An 18,806-nucleotide genomic window follows, 5' to 3' on the forward strand; every position below is an offset into this window, starting at 1 on the left:
AATATTTCTAAAATGGATCCATCAACATGGGCCAAATAGCTGGAGGATGTTGACTAGAAAAAAAAACATATGCATACAATATTCAAGTTCTGAATCCAAATGTTCCTTCCCGTGGTCTGATTGAGCCTGTCAGCCCATGTGGCATAATATACGGTTCAAGAAATATGGTTACTATTGGGGCAGGTAGTGAGTTTTATTGAGTCTGGAGGCCAAACATCTGAGATATGCAATCAACTTCCACTTAGAGACTCATGTATCCAACTATACAAGAGAAAGGAACCATGCATGGATGTTTTCCAGTCCATATAAGCTCATGGAAATCCTAAGGGATAGAAGGAGCGAGATCAATGGAACAATAAAATTCAGTGGTTGTCCTTACCATTTTCATCCAGAGAAAAGTCATCCTGAGCATAACGAAATTTTTCAGGACCGCAGGCAATAAACACATCGTCATCACCAAAGAAATCATGGAGACAGGTTACCTACAGAGAAAGTGGAAACATTGACTTGATATTTGATGGTCTTGTGACAATGAACTTCATGCTATGTTGGCACGGGAAAAAAAAGTTTCACATTTTAGCCCCCAGGGATCTCCTTTTTCTCAAAATACCAGGCTCAGAGTCTGCACCACAGCCCCTCGTGAGTAAAGATATACTGAGTGCCATTTTCTTTCCATGTTGCATGTGTGGTATCTTGTTTCCATTTCACCAAGAGCAACTTCAAGACCATGTCCAAATGGAATGTTCCCCTCTGAATAAAAGTCAGCAAGCAGATGACCCTACAAATGTCACCTTTCCTCAGAGCCTCAAAGACAAGAGTGCTGCTAGCCCAAGTCTGGGGGCAGGGGTGTAGGCCAAGGAAGATGAGAAAGACCTTCTGCAACCTGAGATGGACAGACTCTGGCTGACCAAGACGTGGAAGTCCCTCTCTCTATCTTCATGAGTTTTGAAAGAAGGACACCAGTTTTTAACCGCTTTGGACCCACAAAAATTGGACTTTTTGCTAAAAGTGAACTGAGCACCTGGTAGTAGCCCAGAATACCATTACTCTCCGAAAAAGAAGGAGGGGAAAACCGTCCTAACCACTTAAAACTTATTCAAGAGCAATGGGTCCCTGGAGGCTTGAGGGTCTGCTGGAAAAGTCGTGTTCCCAGGACCCTTACCGCCCTCTAGTGCCCTATGCATTGCGGCTTGTCCACAACGGAGAGACAGTCCTCCCCAACTCCTTTTCTGCACAAAGAAATGAGGGTTCCTGGGCTTCCCTGGTGGCACAGTGGTTGAGGGTCCGCCTGCCGATGCAGGGGACGCGGGTTCGTGCCCCGGTCTGGGAAGATCCCACATGCCGCGGCCCGGGTCTGGAAGGATCCCACGTGCCGCAGGGCGGCTGGGCCCATGAGCCATGGCCGCTGAGCCTGCACGTCCGGAGCCTGTGCTCCCCGGCGGGAGAGGCCGCAGCGGTGAGAGGCCCGCGTACCACAAAAAAAAAAAAGAAAAAGAAATGAGGGTTCCTGGGAAAGTATGCTGCTCCTGCAGTCTCCCCACCTCTCAGCTTTCCTAATTACATTTGATAATAAGTCCAGCACACCAGGGAAAGCCCAGGAGAAACCATAGAGTCAAAACATTCTTATCCCAATCCTCAGCTTGAAAGTGTTCAAAGCTTCTAATTGTTCTGAGCTACCCATTCAAGCTGCTAGTAGTGACTTTCCAAAGGCACCGTGCTCACAAACTAACAACTGCTTGCTGGGTGCAGAGATCAATATGTTACATTTGAAAAATGTTTGTATTAATAACATCATCACCCACCCAGGGTCTATTCAATCCCTGTTCCCCCAGCCAAGATGATTGCAAGCCTTACACAAAGCAAGAGATGCTTAAACATTATCCGCATTGTCTCAGCCTCCCACTCACCCAAAGGATGCCAAGGGAAGAGAGGGAGACTTGGAGGGCTGCTGGGTTCACCCCTATTAAGCCTCTTCCCAGCCCTGGGTCCTGACCTCATCAAATAGGCCACCATCCTTCTTCAGCCCACTCGTCCTCACCCATTCATTCCACAATCATGTAATAACAAACAGAACTACCACTAATTGAATGCTTACTCTGAACAGGCACTCTGCTAAGTACTTCCAAATCTGTCATCCCATTTTACTCTCACAATTCCTAGAGGTTGGCATTATTGTCATCACTATTTTACAGATGAGAAAACTGAGGTCCGGAGACAATAAGTAAATTACTCAGGTGGAAAGCGATGAAGCCAAATAAGTGCAGATCGATGTGACGCCAAAGCCTGTGCTTTTAGCCACTCAGTAATACAAAGCACTTACATATGGTTCAGACACTGGGGAGACAAAGATGAGTAAGACTCAGGCCATGACTACATGGAGCTCATAATCTGATGGAATGAGATACACTGAAACAGAACATTTCAATATCATGTCATGAGTGCTAGGAGTATCTGAAGGTGCCTTGGGAGCTATTTAGTACCACCTCCAAGTGACCCAGTCACTAACTGACATGTTAGTTCAATAAGCTGCCTGCATATTGCCCTGGTAGTGGATCCAACGATAGAGGCTACATACATGGCTTTGAACCCTTCTGCAGATGCCCACTGATATCTTGGACCAATACAATTTGGAGCCCCTAACTATGACACATTGTGTGCCTCTGAATTGTTTATCCCTTGCCACCTCTTGACCCTGAAGATCTCTGCCATGCTCTCTGTTGGAGGTTGCCCCTGACTCTGACTGGCTTCATTTAGTTTTGGTCATGAGTGAGGGAAGCCCCTCCTTTGGGCAGCCCTCCACTAGTGGTCTCTAGCATTTGGCACTCTGTTTCAAAACCTGCCTGTATTTTCATGAATACTCATCTACTCCTTCCCATTAAATCACAGCTCTCCTGAATGTAAAGACCAAGTTTATCTCTCCCTATATATCTTCCTGTGGCTCCTGGTAGAGCACTAAATCACATAGTGAGAATTTAGCCAGGGCTGTTTTTGCCTCAACTGAATGTAAAGAAAATAAGAAGGAGGCTTTGTAAGGCTATACAAAGGCAGAGAAGTAGAAACAAGAAAGAAGAAATCAATAATGGCAGACAATAGGACCTAGCATTCAAAGGTTTTGAAAGGTAACACAAATGTATAAATTTAGGAACAAGGAAGGAGCAATGACTGTGAATTCAGAAGTTATTATTTGCATAACTATGACAATTAGTTTGACAACAGATGAAATGGAGCATTTTTAAAGGAAAACCTAAATAAAGAAATTAGCTCAAAAAGAAATAGAAAACCTCAACCAACTACTGGTCATAAAAGGAATTTAGTAAATACTTCAAACAGCAACCCTTCCCCCAAAGGTGCCAGACCATTAATCTTGGAGGTATTTGTGGAAATCACTTCCCAAGAAGAAAAACCAAAAGCTCAAAGGCAGCCATGGCAGTGTCATGCCATGCTATCCTATTGTAGGACAACAAAGCCTTCGCAGATTGCTCTGGGGGTTGCTGTTACAATGACCCACCCTCCTCCAACTCCAAGCCTCTCTGCCCCCGCCCAGGCTTTGGGAAAAGCCTTTGGATAACCCCTTCTCTGGGGAGTTTCTAAGAAAGGCAAAGCCCCTATGCTTCTGACAAATTCACAGTGGTGTGGCTGGCTTCAAACACATTCATTTTGCAATCCAGCTGTTCAGCATCAGGTTTCTTGTGTGATCCCACCCCACATTTTACTGGTTCCCAAATGTAGACAAATTCATATTGTGCATGTGGATACCCAGGTTTCCCAAATGCCTTGGATACTGAGACACAGCAGCCCTCCCCTGCTTTGTTACAGAGCTGGGAAAATAGAAAGCTCTCCATCTTAAATATGAGGAACCCAAAACACAGAATGTCAAAGTGGCTGAAGGATACACGGATGGATCATGGCACAGTTGAGACTAGCACTCAGGTGTCCTGATTCAATTCGGGACAAAACAATTCAATTGCCTGAGAGAACGTGCCTTCCTAATCCCTGATTTCAAAGGCTTGTATACAGTTTAGGCAGGAGAGTCACCTTTTGTCCTCATAATGCCTGATACACATTAGAACATTTTATTGGACTCAAAAAAGATAACATCTTTATGGATCACATTTTGAATCTATGGATGAGAAAACTCCTATTCATTACCGTAACTGGTAACTGAGTATGCAGTAGAGGAGGAGGACAAGGATGAGGGGAAGGAGGAGGAAAGGAAGAAAGAGGAAGAAGGAAAAGAAAGAGAAGAATGGAGTGTAAGACATAATTTCCAAATGAAACTCACACTCACATCTGCTTTTTAAAATTCCATTCAGTTAAGACGATACAAAATCCACCTTAGGTTACATTGCAAATATATAATTTTGCAAACCATTTCTTTTGTGGTAAAATTTCTGTCATGAGGTGGCAACGCAAGTGGTAAAAATAATAATCATTATGATACCACTTACAGCACCCTCAGAGATCAAGGGTCTTGCTGACATCAGCTTTTGTTTGAAACACACTTGGGTATTTAAGTCAGAGGAGAGAACACAAAAGCATGACACCCATCTTTGTAATTAATCAACTGCCAGCACAAAATCAATAAAGTCAATCAACTCACGTGAACACTGAACCATTTACTCAATGTGCTTCCTTTTAAAAGAAAAACAGCATGACCTGGGGGTAGGGAAGCTAGCTTAGTTATGCATTAGCGCGAAGAACAATAGATTATATGGACCATCCAGTGGCCTAAATGTCGAAGTACAAATGGGGAAAGAGAGACAACAGATCACTGTGTGTGGCAGTCCATTAGCTGCAAATGGCAAATTCACTCTGTGATTTGATTTAAGCTTGATTAAATTCTCCACCCACATATTACAGATGCTGGCAGTGAGTTCTCCTACGTGTCTGCTGCTGGTAGATTCTACATTTCACTATCTAACTGTTCAGAAAGAAATTTAAGTAAGGTCTTGCTTGTATATCTATAAGACTCACTTCCAACGTGCAAAATATTTTCATTGAAAGTTCAATTCCACTAATATTCATTCATAAAACACTTGCTATGGCAAAGGAACTATGTGAGAGATACAGAAATGTACAGAAAAAGGCCCGTCTTCCGAGTTGACAGCATAATGAGTCAGAACCTCACAAATAACTGGAAAACAAGGCATACTGTTCTTAGCACCATTACAGAGGCACAAAAAGCAAGAAGAGCACAGGTGACAAAGAGAAGAATTCTAATCATGAGAACTGGGGAAGGCTGCACAGAGAAGATGACACAAAGTCTGCCTCTTGAAGGGCGTGTGGGATATAGGTTGATGGAGACAGGAGTAAAAGGGATTCCAGGTAACTGCATAAATAAAGGCAAGGAAGCAGGAACGTGCCTTTTTCTTAATAGCCCTGGAAGAAGAACTGCATCTTGTTGACTATAGTCACAGAGATTCTAACTCTCTGTAGCACAACTGCCCGGACCCATCTGCCAGCCTTCTGCACAGACAAAACATACAGTTGTCTACTGGTGGAATTCAGGGTGAAGGGAAGGGCAGAGAGTGTCTATGGGGAGAGGAGTGGCCCCAGGGGCGCAGAAGAGGGAACCTTGTGGCAAGGAAGACAAACCACACTGATTTCCCCGTCTTGCCAACAGTGTGCCCTGCCCATAGTGTGGCTGGCAAGCTTTGCAAAATGAGTTAATGAAAGATTCAGTAAACATTACGGATGAGGCTTTTTCTAAAAGTTACTGCTACTCTCATTCTGGAACATTTCCTGCCTGCCTGCCCTGGATGGGCTCCAGTCACAGGCTGGCGCAGGGCTGGCGTGGTGAGCGGACACAATGTTTCCTATCTCTAGACTCCTATAGTCACCTACCTGCTTGACAGCTCCATTTGGTCATCTGACAGGCATCCCAGATTTAATATGCCCCAAACCAAACTCTTACTGCTCCCTCTCCAAATCCCACTTCCCTCTAACTTTCCTCATCTCAGTCACTGGGACCACAATTCCGCCAGCTGCCCAAACCAGAAATCTGGGAGTCATTTTTTTTTACTAGAAGTCACATTTTGTCTTGTCCATTGTCACCCTCCTGGTCCAAGTCCACCCCTACACATACACTCACACTCTTCTGCATACTGTAGTCGTAGTAGTATTGTACTTTATAATTTCAATCAGGCATATCACTCTTCTGCTAAAAACCCTCCAAAGCCTGTTAACCAGAGGCAGAATAAAATCCACTTTCTATCTTGGCTGTATATTATCCAATTTCTTATGCCACATATGCTAGCTAGCTCCAGTCACACTGGCCTTCTTTCTGCTTCTCAAACACATCAAGACCTTTCGTGCTCCAGAGCCTCACTCTTGCAGCTCCCTCTACATAGAAAGTACTCTTCCCAGAGTCACAGGCCTAGCTGCGTCTTCCCCATCAAATCTTCATCACATACTGGGGGACGTCCCTGGTGGTCCAGTGGTTAGAACTCCGTGCCTCCACTGCTGGGGGCCCAGGTTCAATTCCTGGTCAGGAAACTAAGATCCCGTAAGCTGCACGGCATGGCCAAAACCAAAAACCCCAAAACAACAACAGCAACAAAAATAAAGTACCACATACTGTATTTAAGTCTGAGCAACCCTCAGTTTACATGCCATTGTTGCTTAGAATTTCAGATCTTTTATTTAACTCCACAAATTAGTCATTATTATTTTAATTATTTTATATAGTTAATATTATTTAAGTGTATCTACATATACATTTTCCAGTCTATTTGATCACCATTTCTCGTTACACCATTTCTCTGGGGTCATTTGAAAATTAGGAACATGTTTGACCTTCCCATTCTATCTTCCATATCTCAGTCTTACCTTCATATTTTCCATCTTCTTATCTCTTAGGGCTACATTCTGGAAAATATCTTCAAATCTGCCATTTTGCTCTTTCTTTCTTCAGATGTATTTAATTTGCTGTTTAACCCACTCAAAGAGCTTCAAATTTCAATGATAATAATTTTGACTTTTAGAAATTCTATTTCATTGTTTTACCCAAATTTGCCTGGTCATAGCTGATAGTCTCTTTTTCTTATCCCATTTTGGTTACATGTTTTGTTTATTTAAATAATCCATATTAAGTTATTTTAGGTCCTTATCTGATCATTGTAATATCTTATGTCCTTGAGAATCCAAATCTGTTGTTCCTGCTAACTCTCCCTCATGGTGACTTGTTTCCTTTTGTGTTTGATAATTTTTAAAATTATGAGCTCATATTTGATTAAATTAAATCTTTGGGAATCCTGAGGGGTCTAGGCTGAGGATGCTTTTCTCTGAAAAAGACATGAATTTGTTTCTGCCAGGTGCCAGGGGACACTAGAAATATGGGGGCAGCACCTTTTTTCAGCTATGGTTCCCCTTGTGACATGAGTAGTAAGAATCTGAATTCCAGACCTGTGTCAGAGCAAGCTTTGGAATGCAGATTCTCAAGAGGATACTTGGAGTAGCACCAGCCACAGCAGCAGTAACAGTAGTACTCTTGTTTATTTTGTTGCATACCTGGAGTCATGACAGAGACAAACAAGTTTACAGGTAGGTTTTTGGTATATCCCCTTTTAAGGGTCCTGGCTTAATGCAGAGGTTGCAGCTTCAGGTCCCTCACTTTTCAAGGACCTTGTGTCAACTGAAAAAAAAGACCCCAAACCCTGCACAACATAAAAAGCTGGAATCAAGTTTATTCAGTATCTTACTGAGGACTATAGCCCAGGAGACAGCCTCTCAGACAGCTCTAAGAAATTGTTTTCAAGAAGTAAGGTGTGGGGGGGTTATACACATATATACATATGTGATTTTGGTGAAGGAGGTACGTGCAACTAAGCACACATCTCGGTAGAAGGTTGCTGCTAGTCACGAGGAACAGATAGATACCTTAGTTAATGGTTTTAGTGCTTTTCTAAGTATAGAAAGATGCAAGAATCCAGTTTCATTAAAAAAAAAACTTCTCCTGAAAATATCTATCTGAAGGCCTGTTCTGCCAGTTTTCCCAGAGCACTGAGTACCTCATTCTTGATCTCTGTCATGAACTCCTTTCAGGGTGGGTTGAAGGTCAGCGACCGAAGTGGCTAATGACTCAATCCTTGTAGAGCCAGATGATGAGTGACATTCTTTAGTTGGCACTTGCATGTCCTGCACTTCTGATAATATCCAAAGCACCGGGCTCCGATTATGGGTTTTGCCCTCAGGGAAGCTCAGGCCTTTACGTACTGCCTGCTGCTCTAGTTTCAACTTCTGGTCCCTCTTCTCTCTCCTGCCTTTCTTTTCCGGAAGCTTAGAAAAACATTTAGAAATGTTTGTTGCAGGTTCCTCAAAACACTAAACACAGAATTGCATATAACTGGGTCCCTGGACCCAATTTTAACATGTGAGGGTGTGTGTATGTGTGAAGTGGTTTCTCCACACCTCTAATAAGCAAAGCTTGGATACCAGCAGGGTGTCCTAGAATTCGACTCAATTCTGACACTATCTATCTGGAGATAGCATCAGATTCCACGGGTTAAGGGTTCAGTCCTACAAGACTGCCCCCCACCCTTTAGAGATCAGTCACAAGCCTAGGTTGTTGTTACCTGTACTTCTGACCAACTGGCTATAGATCAGAGGTTAAATTTCTTCCAATTGGAGTAAACAGAGCAGACTTGTTTGGGATCCTCTAATGTTGGGGAACCAGCAGGAGGACACTTTGACCCCATCAATGTCTAACCCCATTTCTTAATAACCATCTAAAGATTTCCACCTTGCTGGGACAACTCTTCCATCTCCGTTTACTCTTCGTTTCACTCCTATTGATATTTGCTTTATTCACCTTATTTCTCATAAACATTTCAACATTTCCACCTTGTTGGGAAGAGTCCCGTGACTCTCCCCTCAGCCCCTCCTTATTCCCTTGTTAATTAACCTAATGTTTTTATTAGCATCTGTAAGACCCCTGAGGGGAAGCTGAGGCAGCAAATTCCATAACGCTTCCAGAACTGTTTTTTATGTTTTACAACATTGAGATTATAAGGGGTGCCCCCATGTGAAAGTGCCCTGGATAACAGCAGGTGAATATTCCGGTCATCACGAAGCCAGTACTACATGGCTTGCATACAAGCATCAGCTGCTTCATTTGGGGTGTTCTACTTGACATTCATAAGGGGAGACAGACAGCCCCTCTTTTCAGGGTAAACAGACCTTACAGTGGTGTTTATCCAGCCCACCATGCTGGCTGCTCCCTCGAGAATAAGTTGCTTTGTGTCTGGATCACATATAGTCATCTGTTATTGTTTCATAGTGACCTGTGGGGCCTGCATCAACCCAAACATGCTCTTCCACCAAAACCAAAGACAAAGACACAGCTTCTAAATTAGTCACTCTCACAATCCATTTTGTTAAAGGTTCTCCAGGAAGCTGATGATACTGATCCACAAAATGAAACAACTCCTTCATACCACACTCCCTGGTTTCAGTAGTTTCTTGGCTTTTCCCTCTCCCCATGCTAACTTCTTGGCAACCAGAGGTCTTAAAGGTACTTTGTGTTGTCCCTGCACTATTTTTACCTTGGCGGGGGGGTGGGGGAAGGTAGCTGAAGTTTTGAGTCACTGAAATCTGCTTTTGCTCTAGCATCAAAATCTGACACACTATTGTCTTTTAGTTTCTCTATTATAGATCACAATACCCAAGGGAGTGAATATTTTGCCTCTCTCTTATCAGTTGACATTTCCTTATGCATCCAGTGAATTAACTCCCCAGGAGTTGGAGCCATCACTAAATTCCACTGGTAACTTTTACCTTTAGGAAGTGATTGCAGCATAGCTGCTGCTTCGTGCTGTGGGTGACCATGTGGCCACACAGGAATCAAAGGTTCATCATTCTCCTGTCCTTTCATCCTTTCTCTTCCAAACCACAGGTTTCTGTGAGCCACGGCTGCTCTAGCAAATCCCACGTCATTGACATCAGTCATCAATTCCAGTGTGTGTGTGTGTGTGTGTGTGTGTGTGTGTGTGTGTTCACAGGGAGGCTCCCCACACCAACAAACAATTCTTGGACACCAGCTGGACGTCCTACAATTCAAGTCTGACACTATCTACCCAGACATAGTGTCAGATCCCACAGGTTAAGGGCTCAGTCCCACAAGACTGCCCCCAGCTCCTCCATTTCAGAGGCCAGTCACAAGTCCAGGTTCTCACCTGTACTTCTGACTGTTGGGTTACAAATCAGAGGCTCCCAAGACCACTTCCTTAAGTTTGATTAATTTACTAGAGTGGCTCCCAGAACTCAAGAAAACCATTTACTCACTAGATTACTGGTTTATTATAAAAAGACATAACTCAGGAAAAGCTAGATGGAAGAGATGCTTAGGGCAAGGTATGGGGAAAGGGCACGGAGTGTCCATGCTTTCTCTGGGTCAATCTCCCTTGCCCTCCACGTGTTCACCAACCTGGAAGCTCTCCAAACCCTCTCCTTTGGGTTTTCATGGAAGTTTGATTATATAGGCATGATTAATTAAATAATTGGCCATTGGCGATCCATTCAATCTCCAGCCCCTCTCCCCTCCCAAGAGGTCTGGGTGTGGGATTGAAAATTCTAACCCTTTAATCACATGGTTGATTCTCCTGGCAACCAGTCCCCATCCTCAGGTGCTTTCCAAAAGTTACTTCATTGACATAATAGAAACACCTTTATAGCTCTCATCATTTAGAAAATTCCAAGGGTTTTTGGAGTTCTTTTGCCAGAAATAGGGACAAAGACCAAATATATATTTCTTATTATAAATCACAATATCACACCTAAAGACCCAGCAATTCTACTTCTAGGTATATATACCAAAAAATTGAAAGTAGTGACTCAAATAGATACCTGTATGCAATGTCCATCACGGCATTATTTGCAATAGCCAAAAGGTAGAAACAATCCAAGTATCCACCAACAGATGAATGTATAAACAAAATGTGGTATATACATATGAGTCACATTGTATTAATGTATTCATACAATTCAACCACAAAAAGAATGCAGTTCTGGGCTTCCCTGGTGGCGCAGTGGTTGAGAGTCTGCCTGCTGATGCAGGGGACACGGGTTCATGCCCCGGTCCGGGAGGATCCCACATGCCGCGGAGTGGCTGGGCCCGTGAGCCATGGCCGCTGAGCCTGCGCGTCCGGAGCCTGTGCTCCGCAACGGGAGAGGCCACAGCAGTGAGAGGCCCGCGTACCGCAAAAAAAAAAGAGAATGCAGTTCTGATACATGCAAATTGGACCTTGAAGACATTATGCTAAATGAAATCAACTAGACACAAAAGGACAAATATTGTAGGATTCTACTTATGTGAGATATCTAGAATAGACAACATCATTGAGACACAAAGTAGGCTAGAGGTTACCAGAGTCTGGAGAAAGGGGATTGGGGAGTTACTGCTTAAAGATTACAGAGTTTCTATGTAGGACGATGAATAAATTCTTGAACTGGGTAGTAGTGATGGTTGAACAACATTGCGAAGGTAATTAATGCCACTGAATTGCACACATGAAATGGTTAAAATGACAAATTTTTTGTAATATATATTTTACCACAATTAAATACATTAATAATGTAATATACCCCAAACCATTGAATTATACTCTAAATGGTTGAACTTATATTATGTGGATTATATCAATATATCAATAAAGCTGTTTAAAAAAGGGAAATGTAAAGAAAAATTTTGCTATAATTTATCCAGGATATAGTTGTATTGTAGCAGGAAGACGTTTTAGAAAACTTAGTCTGCCATATTGCAGAAGCAGAAGTCAAATTTCACCTATTCAGTGAGGTCTTCCTTATCTCCCAATCTAAGCTAGAACAACCACCACCACCATATAAGATCCAAGAGAGTAGAACCCTCATCTGTTCTGTTCACCACTAAGAACCCTCATCTGTTTTGTATCTCCACTAAGTCTAAGTCTAAAAAGTCAAATATTTAAAAAATATTATTATCACCAGTAATAACAAGAGTAGGAAGAGTCTAAGAACCATAATAATGAAAACTGTTTCATAATTAAGGATATTACAGTATAATAAGATTCTTCTAGATCACTAGTGATCACTGTCTACTGCACCACATATTAGAGAAAGTCAAAAGAGATAAAGATTGACTTGTTTACTAAATTCTAGATCTATTTGTTTTCTAATTATATGCATTGAAAAACACATCCACCCCCTCCCCAACTAAAGACCATATCTTTAAGCACCTAAGTTACCCTATGGGTTTTGTCCTTTCTCTCTCTTTCATCCATCAAGGCATGCATTTCTTGAAGGCACTTGACCGTGATTTGTCTCATGGTACCTTAAGAAACAGTGTTGACTGGCTGATTGTGCAGGGAGAGATTGATATTCTCTTCCCACTATCTTGCGCCACCCTCTGGAAATTCTCTGCCCCTCTGCAAGCTAGTTTATTCCTATGGCAAGTCATGTGGAGGCTGACGCCCTCTGATCTCCAGCACTAGATCTGATTGGATCTCTCTTCTTCTTTTCCTGGTGAAGAGTGACTAGTCCTTAGAAGCTCTTCTCATAGGTTTCTAGGAAATAAAGTATCATGTGAAACTCCAGGAATAAATCACATTTCTGTCAACTGATTCCTTCCACTGGTCTTAGACTCAAAGCCAGTGGTGACTTTTCTTCCCACTTCATCCTAGAATTTCCCCCAGAAAACCCAGTTAGACTGAAATCTAGGCAGCCAGATCTCAGCTGGGCTATTGTCCCTCAAGGTTATTCTTGTCAACTTTTAAAATAATATTTCTTTGAGTGGTGAAAGGACATAATAACCCCACATAACTTTTGTTGTGTTCAATTTGTCAAGTGATCTCACCTCCATTACGTTGTTTGGTTCATCAGCCCCATCTTTTATTAATGAAGCATGAAAGCTCATCAAGATTAAGTGACTTGTACAAGATCACATTGCTAGTTAGTTACAGAGCTGATACTGGAATTCCAGACTGCTTTTATTCTGCCACACCGGGTACCTAAGCTATACAGCAAAGGTACTCATTTCCTACATGGGGAGACCGAGGTAAGGAAATACAGTAGGGGACTCTGGGTAGTATGAAAATACCTGTGACCTGGGAAAGAGGGCCACAGAAGGGAAGATGGGAAGGAATAAGACGTTTTACCCTATTTTACCAGGAGCTAGTGTGATTTAATAACCTGAGCAAGGCTGTGCCAGCTCCCCTGGAAGCCTGGCAACCCCTGAGTGCTCCAGGGTGTTTTTTCCTTAGCTTTTCTTTGCCATTTTCTGAGAGTCTCTGTGTTAGCTCCCACTGGGGGCCTCACAGGGATGAGAACAGCTGCAGAGGCGCTGGAGTTGGACTGCTGAGTCCATGCCCAGGACTGACACCTGCCCCTCCACAGGGCCCTGGGGACAAGTTGGCTCAGAGAAACAGGGACGAGACAGAACTCCATTCATCAGAGAGAACTGGGGTGGAAAAACCCTGCCTGATCCCTTGGCACCACTAAGCTCTATGGTTGGCCCTGAGCCCCACGCAGCTCCAGATTCTGTTTGGTAGGGTCAGTTAAAAGAAGCAAGTGTGCTTATAGGGCCCAATGCAGTTATCAATTGCATTTAATAGTTATTTGGTATCTACTGTGCACAAAGTATAGTGGGAGTATGGCTTTGGAATTCAGTAGAGGAAGAAAGGTTTGTTTTAAAAAAACGGGGGGAGTTCACCTCTACCTTGGTTCTAGGTTAAACCCTGCCATTGACTTACTGTGAAATCTTGGATAAGTTGCTTTCTCTCTGGGCCTCAGTTTCCTCTGCTGTAAGGTGAGGATGCTGTTCTAGAGCCATGTGAGGTCTAGGTCTCTTTTCTGTTACAAGCCCTTTTGAGAATTTGATGAAAGCTATGGATTTTCTTCCCAGAAAAATGCATATGTGCACACAGTTAGCTAATTTTGCATATAATATAAGGAGTTTAAGGATTTCCCTAAAGCCCATCTATAGATCTTAAGTTTAGAACCTCTGAACTAGTTGATTTCTGAGGTATCTTCTAGCTCTGACAGTCTATAAAACATTCCAGGTTGGACACAGTTAATAAGCAGAGACACCAGGGCCAGAATGCTGGCAGCTGTCATGGAATCCCAGAGGCTTAACTGTACCCCCCTTCCCAGGCTTCCTGAGACTCCAGTCCAAGGGAAGCAAAAGGATGTAAGCTCATTCTCTGCAAACTTAGTCCAAAGGAAGCAAAGGGGTGCAAACTGATTTACAGCAAACCAGAGACTGGAGTGTGCATCAGACAGTTGCCTCCCAGGTTGCTGGAATTTAGCAAGGATACGAACTTCGTGAGAGACTGTAGGCATGAGAGTCATGGCCTCTAAATGTTCCTCAATGGTTGGTTGCGGATAGGACAAAGAGAATGGACTGTCCAATTGATAAGGAACATACATCTTGATTATACATGTTCAGAGGTGGTGACTCAGGAGCTAATTCTCAACATGATTGGACAGAATACTAATGGCCATAAACCTACTGCATTTCCTTACATAATGTCCCCTCCTTTACAAGTATATATTTTACTACAGTAGAAACGTCAGGGAGAAGAAAAGGAAGAGATTTGGTGAGTATATCAGTCAGGGTGCTAGTAAAAAACACATGACATACTCAGAGTAGATAAATTGAGTAAAGTTTAACAAAGGCAACTGATTACAAAAGTATGGGCAGTGTATAAAGAAACCATAGGAAATGCTGAAGTATCCCAGGACTAGTAATAATGGGGTCCATTACCACCCTTACGCCTGAAAGAGAGAGGAGAGGTAGCAGATACCGGAAACCAGAGGGAGGAGAGAACATGAAAATTATACGAAGAGAGCTTCCAGATAGGAGCTGTGACCTTCAGTGAAAGGATGTCCAGCAGCCTTGCAGGCAGGGTACCAGGGAATAAATAGCCTAACCTCCCTCCTCTCCTCCCTGCCAGTGCTTCCCTTGGGCCAAACACAACTGGAATCCTGAAGACAAGGTAGCCTGTTGATATTGGTCAGCCTCCAAGGGCACAGAGCAGGGTGGAATAGGGTAGAAAGTAGATAGAAGATCTGGAGAGGAAGGCCTAGAGAGTAGGTCCGTCACTGCAGGCAAGAGAAAGGAACTGTTGTTATAGCCTTGACTATGACATCTATCCAGTGGATATTGTGACACTTGGGTAAGAATAATTGAAGAGGCGTTGCTACAATTAAGCAATAATATTAATATCATTTTGCATTTGTAAAAGCTTTTACATGTTTCATGCTGCTTTCACCCCACTGTATCTTTTGAACCATATAGTTACCATGGAGACAAACAGGTAGTTCTATTTTACACATAAGGAAACTGAGGTTCAGCCAAGGTAAGGTGATTTGCAAGATCAAATGTCTATAAAGAGGGAAAGAGACTAGAACTTGGGGTTGGACTCCTGGTCCAAGGCCATTTCCACTATATCATGTTGCTTTTTCTATAGCATGTTTCAGTCCACAAAACTGTTCTGACAAGCCTTCAGAGGACTCCTACTTCTGACAGACATGCAAAGCCACCACAAGAGCAACAATGAGGAAAAAGAGTGCACAGACTTCTTCCTCATGTTTTTAAGAAAGGTGGTAAGAAAAGAGGCTGAGCTGGAAGACAGATAAGTGGGTACAATATCCTTTGCAAGTATTTCCCAGAGCAGAGGTTTTTAGGCCCAGTTCCTGCCAGTTCCTGGCCTCTGGGTATCCCACCTCATCAGCTATATACTTGCATTGTGAAGGATATGGTTGAATGAAAGTAGGAAAGGAATGGAAATGAAGAAATTAAAGTTCAAGATAAAAAGAAAACAGAAACTTAACATGTCTTTTAGAACTCAATTGCAAAACGTAAAAAGTATTTTCACATTTGTCCCAAGAATGAAAACCATGAGGAGATCTACCTTTCAGTTTGCAATTAAGTAGGATTTCCAGAAAATTCCAAGGGTTCACTATTCTTAGGAACTGCAATAGTGCCTGATGGGAGAAGGGAGCCAGGCACTAGATGTGAAAGAACATTTGGGAAGGATGGGATTACCTTCCCAACAGATGCTTATATCTGCTACCTTAGATTTCCTGCTCCGAAAATAATTCAGAAGTCTGTGGACCCTAGAAGGCTTGAGACCAATAAGCTTTCACAATCCATAGCTTCTAGAGCAGTGGTTCTCAACGCCGGGGCCATTTTACCTCTCCCTAACTCCCCAAGGGACACTGAACATTATCTGGAAGCATTTTGGGTTGTGACAACTTGGATGGATGCTACTGACATCTAGTGGGTAGAGGCCAGAGATGCTGCTAAATGTCCTGCAATGCGCAGAACAGCGCCACACAACAAAGAACTAACTCTGGACCAAAATGTCAATAGCACCAGGGTTGAGAAACCGTGCTCCAGGACATTTCTCGACTGTCAAGATGGCACCTTTGCTGTGACCACCACTCTCCACTCCCGACCTGTAAAGATGGCTTTCTTACTCCCATCTATGGATCTCAGGCTGGCCACTCCCTAGAATCAGCTCCATTTTAGCAGGCTTCTGGGCGAAAGCAGACTTTTATCTCATTTTCTAAAGCAGTATTGTTGTTGTTACTGTTGTCCATTGCTATTTAGTTTTTGACCCTTGGCCTTGCTTTAACCCCAGTAAGAAGCTTATTTCCTAATTCCTAACTGCTTTTTTAGTTAATGACTCACAGCCTGCCTAGACCTCTGGTTTTTGCAAAGTCCTTGGCTCTTCCAGTCCTGGCATCCATCCCAGGCACTGAGGTCCAGCTTCATCCATGGTTTCAGTACAACACTGCCTTACTCATTCCATTCTGGGACACCAAATAGGGTTTGGACTGGTAATAACACTAGATCTGCTGCCTCTTGAATCTGTGTGAGAAGGTTGCCAGCCCCAGGAAGGAAAGGACTCAATAAAATATCAGCCAATACAAGAGGTCCTCCTGCTGTGACTGTCAAAGAAAGCTGTAAGAGGAAGAGAAGATGCATTCTGGGGCAATACATTTCAGAAGACTTCTGTGTCAGCTGGCTTAAGCAGAGACAGAAAGATGTCCTGCCCAAGGTTGTTATAAATCTAGTTAAGCACGCACTTCATATTTGAAGGAAAAAAAAGCTGAGGATAAATTGGTACCCCACAGTTGAGATAATGTCTGATTTGGCCATTTCTCAAGTGTCAGCCTCATAGGACTAGAATGGAGTATAAAGAAGGAATTTGAAACAATATAAAAAGTATGAGGATTATAACCATGAAGGCAGTAGGACTATCTGCTGTTTTCCTAACAAACGTCCATTCCTGAATTTTGAGACTTGGGATTGACTTCTAGTTCTGGTTCAGTCACACATTGCTATATGATCATGAGCAAGTCACTCAAATACTCTATACCTCAGGTTCCTCATCTGAAAAATGGAACTAATACTACTCTGACTGCTTCATAGTAGGGTTTTTTTTCCAATTTAGAACAAAAAGAGATAGTGCGTATGAAAATGCGTTGAAAAGTATTACTGCTATATGAATGCAAATTATTATAATTACTTTGCAAAAGCTGTATGACCTAAGGGGAAATGAGGTGGGCCAAGAAAAGCTGGTAAAATTTATTTTTTTTCCTTTTTTTTAAACATCTTTATTGAAGTATAATTGCTTTACAATGGTGTGTTAGTTTCTGCTTTATAACAAAGTGAATCAGTTATACATATACATATGTCCCCATATCTCTTCCCTCTTGCATCTCCCTCCCTCCCACCCTCCCTATCCCACCCCTCTAGGTGGTCACAAAGCACCGAGCTGATCTCCCTGTGCTATGCGGTTGCTTCCCACTAGCTATCTGTTTTACATTTGGTAGTGTATATATGTCCATGTCACTCTTTCACTTTGTCCCAGCTTACCCTTCCCCCTCCCCGTGTCCTCAAGCCCATTCTCTAGTAGGTCTGAGTCTTTTCAACCATACTTCAATAAAAAAAAGAAAAGCTGGTAAAGTAAATCAGGTTTCGGCAAAGAAAGACAGACACACACAGACACACACACAGAGGGAGAGAGAGAGAGAGAGAGAACCCAATACAAACTCTCTTCACCATTTCATAGCACCCAAGGCCTAGAAGGAAAATCCACCGTCTTTCTCTGCCACTACAGAACACTTTACTTCCCCATCCTGGGCATAGTAGTACCTATCTTCTTTCATAAAATCCCTACAATAAAGGACTCCCCAACATTACTTGGTAATGCACTCCAGAATCGACCTTTCAGTCAAGAAATTGTTCTGAATTTGTTTACTTATTGAATAGCATTCACTGAATGCTCATGAGAATTCAGCCACCATGGTAACTGTCAGAGATACAGAAAGAATAAGACGCAGCTCCCATCCTCAAGGAGCTGCTAGTCTGGGGGACATTTCTTGGTTGAGTCCCTTCTGTAACAATTTAATTCTCTTCTTGCATCTGACCTACATTTAATGGCCTGAAAATTTGACTTTTGGACCTTGCTTATACAATCATCTAAACTGCTTAGCCATTCCAAGTTTTGACTCATACCAATTGCTTTTTGAGCCTCTAAGATTGCGAACTTACACAATTAAATTAGTTTCCCTTAAGAATGGGGGAAATCATCCAAGTCAAATGTACTGGCAAGGAAGGCCAACTGGTTGCTGGGAAACGATCAGTTGACTGCAAATTTCTGATAAGCTAAATCATGCTAGAGTGTTCAGAGCTCAATCCGCATCCCGCCCAGGGTTGGAGGTATTGCCTAGAGAGGACCATAACTGAACCCTAAGGAATAAAGCTCTAATAGCAGATGTCTCATGTTCCTTAAGATCTGGTGAAAGATATTTGAGGGCTTTTG

The 18,806-nt window shown here is 42.7% G+C and overlaps 1 protein-coding gene across 2 annotated transcripts in view; it reads right to left on the minus strand.

The window, feature by feature from the left end:
- DCX (doublecortin) overlaps positions 1 to 18,806 on the minus strand; it is a gene marked incomplete at both ends in the record, with an annotated part of 113,114 nt that overhangs the window by 30,980 nt on the left and 63,328 nt on the right. For both annotated transcript variants that reach the window (XM_079727648.1, XM_079727647.1), the window contains one exon: positions 380 to 482. In XM_079727648.1, the coding sequence (XP_079583774.1) occupies positions 380 to 482 (103 nt within the window). The remainder of the gene's footprint in view (positions 1 to 379; positions 483 to 18,806) is intronic.

Source organism: Hyperoodon ampullatus (assembly GCF_949752795.1).
Source record: "Hyperoodon ampullatus genome assembly, chromosome: X".
Lineage (NCBI taxonomy): Eukaryota > Metazoa > Chordata > Mammalia > Artiodactyla > Ziphiidae > Hyperoodon > Hyperoodon ampullatus.